We start from the raw sequence: 4053 nt of genomic DNA on the forward strand, positions 1-4053 counted from the left end.
GATATGGGATAAATATGTATAAATGTATTTTTCAGTAATGAAATGCATGAAGAAATTCTACTTACCTTGAACATACACTTTTGCTGAATGTTTATCTTTTCCTCTGTAATTTTCAGCTTCACATTCATATATTCCTTCATCTTCAAACTGAATATTGAAGATCTTTAGGACTGCACCAGACATGCTTATATCTGCACTGCTTGGCATTGGTTCAAGATATTTACTCCATCTAAGCTCAGGAACAGGGCTTAAAGAAAACAGAGCATATTTTAATTCAGCTTTGATTAGCTGTTGGATCTTTTATTTATTAGGTCACTTCAGCTTCTGCTTTCCTCTTCATGTTTCATAATTACAAGAGAGAGTTTCTTAAGCTGAAATTTCACTTAGCTGTTTTTTATTGCCCACTGACATGACCCTTCCCCTTCTCAATCTGCTTCCTTCACTTGTCTAAGACAGAATGAGTAAATTCTGTATCACCTGTACATACCTCTAGTGCCAATAATATATTAAAACAATATTTCCCTTTGTCAAGTAAGCAGGTTTTACAATGTTGTTTTAATGATATTCTTCTACAAGAATCTGAATCACAAAATAAATTGAATTCATAATAACTGGATAATAAACTGGAGAATGTTTGGCTAGTTTTCACTAAGGGCAATTTCATTGTCACTTTCGATGCTTTTTTGTAGCTGTAATGCTAAGCCATACCACATTGGGAGCCATATGCATGAAGGAGAAACATGTTAAGTTTATATATAAAGCTGACTTAAATGCAAAGAATGAGTGATAGGGAGCACTGAGAACTCTTTCAAATTCATGTTTTGGGATTACTTCTGATAGCAGAATAAAGCTAATCATCTCTTGCCAAAATAGACCACATTTTGCCATGTATATCATTAAATTCAAGCATACGTACTTTCCAAGCGCAAAGCATTCTAGCGTCACATTTTGTCCTAAAAGCGCATATGTATCTTTGAACTTCACTCTGATATCTGGCACATAGCCTTTTGATCCTAATAAGAAAAAGTAATAAAATAAATAATTTGCTAGAAAATGAATACTTAGCACATATAATATTTGAAAATATTATTTCCTTTAAAAAAAACTTGGAGAGAGTGTGAACAGAAATGCATTTCTAAAATGAAATAATTGTAGGAAGCAGGAAGAAAGGATCACATACACTTATTCTACTATCAGTTAAAAATGGATTTAACTTTTTATAAAATGTCATTACCACACCTGGGACAACACTAGAGGCTAAGAGATTACAGAAATTCTAACTGCTTTCTTGATAGACTTGTATAAATTCACATAATGTGCAAGTTGAAACATTTAACCAGAACAGAATAGGAAAATCTTTAAAATTGACCAAATCCCAATATTTCATTTAACATTTACATAATCTATTTCTTATCAGGTAACCAAAAAATGTTTTGAGAAAATTAACTATTATTTGATTTTCCAAACATGGAAAAAGCAATTTTGTTGGTATCCTTTTATATAGTTCTATTTTTATAGTTTACATGGTTTATATCATACATTTCTGAGACACACATTATTCAGTCAAGCAAATTAAGTTAAATTTGAAGGTATGCCACAGTCAAACTCGGCTCCCTGATTATTTACAATTGTGTTCTCTCTCTATGTGTCTCTCCCACTGTTTCTCACACACACACACACACACACACACACAGAGAGAGAGAGAGAGAGAGAGAGAGAGAGAGAGAGAGAGAGAGAGAGAGAGAGAGTTTTGGGTAACAAAAACAAAACAGTTGAATTCATGAAATAAGGTCTAAAATCTGAAATTCAGAAATAGAAAACAAGCTGAAAAGAGAATCTAAGCCAAACATTTCTTTCATATACTGTTTCACTGAACTGGATAAAATGTACAAAAGGAAAGGAGACATTATTTAAGAAAAACATCTGACAAACATAAGACTTTAGAGGAATACTTACGATCTGTTTGAGGAATAAGTGGAATGAAACTGCTGAATACACTCTTAGTAATTGAATTACTGGTCACACAGCATGAATAGTTGCCTTTATCACTAGGTTCAACTTTGGCAATGTAAAGATTACCATTTGTTTGTGACACATATCGCCGTTTATCCAAAGTAATGAATTCTGGGAAGTCATTCAGAAACCATCGATAACTTAGATCATCTGGAGATATAAAAATATATTTAAATTTATTATAGAGATGACATTTAAAGAATATGGTAATACCTAGCTAATTTTGTTCACTCTTGGAAGCTAAGTGAGATAAGCACTGGTTAGTCTTGGATGAGGGATTACCAGTGAATATCAGTGCTCTTGGTTATACAGATAGTCCTCAATTTACAACCGTAATGGAGCCTGCCCAATACGGTCATAAGTCGTAATGGTCACAAAGCAGATGACCTTTACTATCTTTATTGCATTATTCAAATACTGTGGTTGTTAAGTGAATCCATTGTTTGCAATGGGCCATTTTTGCAAAAAAACGGAAGTAAATGCCAGTTTTCAGCAAAAATGTTGTAAAAAGCAGTCACATGATCATGGGACATTGCAAACAGCCAGAAATGCAAACTGGTTACTGAGTGCCCAAATGAGATCACATGACTGCAAGGGTGGGGGCAGCTATTAGAACTTTGGAACAACTTTTCTTACTTTACTTATCACTCCATGGTGCATATGTCAGCAAGTGGGTGTGGAAATCCACACTCCTTAAATTGTCAAGTTTTTAAAAATATGACATGTAACCTATATTTATGCATACTGTAGGCTTAGGCTAGGGAACAGTACAGAATAGATTAAATAAATACCTGAAAAAACAGATTTCCATTTGTAAAATAGGTATAGTAATTTTCTGAAAGTTTTTAATGGTTTTCAACTTTGAACAATCAAACCTTATAATAGTAAATAGATTCAATTACTTTATAATCTTTATAATCTGAAGGAAGACCACCATACTGTAAGGAATTTTATTTTCACATGTCAAACAGGAACAATTCCTTTTTTTATAAGGCTCAGGAGGCTTAGGCAACCTAGTCACAGTCAACATTAATAGTATTCTAATTATATTAATTCCTATTTCATTGTTTCAATTGAAACTGAAATATATAAATTTAATTACCTGGATAATGAGGTGGAGGATCACAGAGAAGAACAGCACCTACACCTTCTCGTACCTTTACTGCATGTCTCTCTTCCGGAGGAAAAGGATATAAATCTATGCAAGATAATAACAGAAGTTGATGCCTTTATATTGTAGGGAGTGTTTATGACCTCATGTTTATTTTTTGAGGTCCAGCTGCAGAATGCTTGCTAATAATGGAAACAAACATTTCACAAACATAGAGAGTAATGTCTCAATGTATATAGGGCTGTAAAAACAATCTAGATATCTATTTAGGGAATTGTTTTATAGGGATCAGCACTTATGTTACTGAGCAGATGAACAGCCAGTTTCAAGATACAATATTGGAACATGGATAAAATTGCAAGGCTGACAATTCAATAGCCTAGTATTGATTTGTGTATTATTATAATCTTAAATTCAAGATTCAATAAAAGGTGGGCAGAAAATAAGATTAAGGTGAATTTAAGATTCCAATAGAACTTTACTGGCTTATCTGGAAAGGAATAGTTCATGAAAGACCAGAAATTAAAAGATGGATGAAGATAATCTGTAAGATTATACTAAACTGCACTTAGATCCCCAGGCCCGGGATCACCGGCTGATGTTATGCAACGCCAGGTCAGTGGTGAACAAAGCCCCCCTCATTCAAGATCTTATTCAAGAGGGGGGTGCGGACCTGGCAGGTATCACCGAGACCTGGCTGGGCACGGAAGGGGGAGTGCCCCTCGTTGATATCTGCCCGCCGGGTTTCCAGGTATTCCATCAGCCAAGGACCCGGGGTAGGGGCGGTGGGGTAGCGGTCATTATAAGGGAGAATCTATGTCCGAGGGAGACCACTGTGCCTCAGATAGATGGTGGAGAGTCCCTCCTTGTGAAGTGGGGGCAGGGGGTTCAAGTGGGCCTGTTGATTATATACCTGGCTCCCTGCTATG

The 4053-nt window shown here is 35.2% G+C and overlaps 1 protein-coding gene across 1 annotated transcript in view; it reads right to left on the bottom strand.

The window, feature by feature from the left end:
* The window catches only part of CNTN1 (contactin 1), a 173608-nt gene that overhangs the window by 143916 nt on the left and 25639 nt on the right, over positions 1-4053 (bottom strand). The window contains exons 4-7 of the mRNA XM_015822697.1: positions 3116-3211; positions 1957-2163; positions 917-1013; positions 66-247 (exon numbers count right to left, since the gene is read on the bottom strand). Of these exons, the coding sequence (XP_015678183.1) occupies positions 66-247; positions 917-1013; positions 1957-2163; positions 3116-3211 (582 nt within the window). The remainder of the gene's footprint in view (positions 1-65; positions 248-916; positions 1014-1956; positions 2164-3115; positions 3212-4053) is intronic.

This window comes from Protobothrops mucrosquamatus, unplaced genomic scaffold (genome assembly GCF_001527695.2).
Source record: "Protobothrops mucrosquamatus isolate PMUCROS unplaced genomic scaffold, P.Mucros_1.0 scaffold1645, whole genome shotgun sequence".
NCBI lineage: Eukaryota > Metazoa > Chordata > Lepidosauria > Squamata > Viperidae > Protobothrops > Protobothrops mucrosquamatus.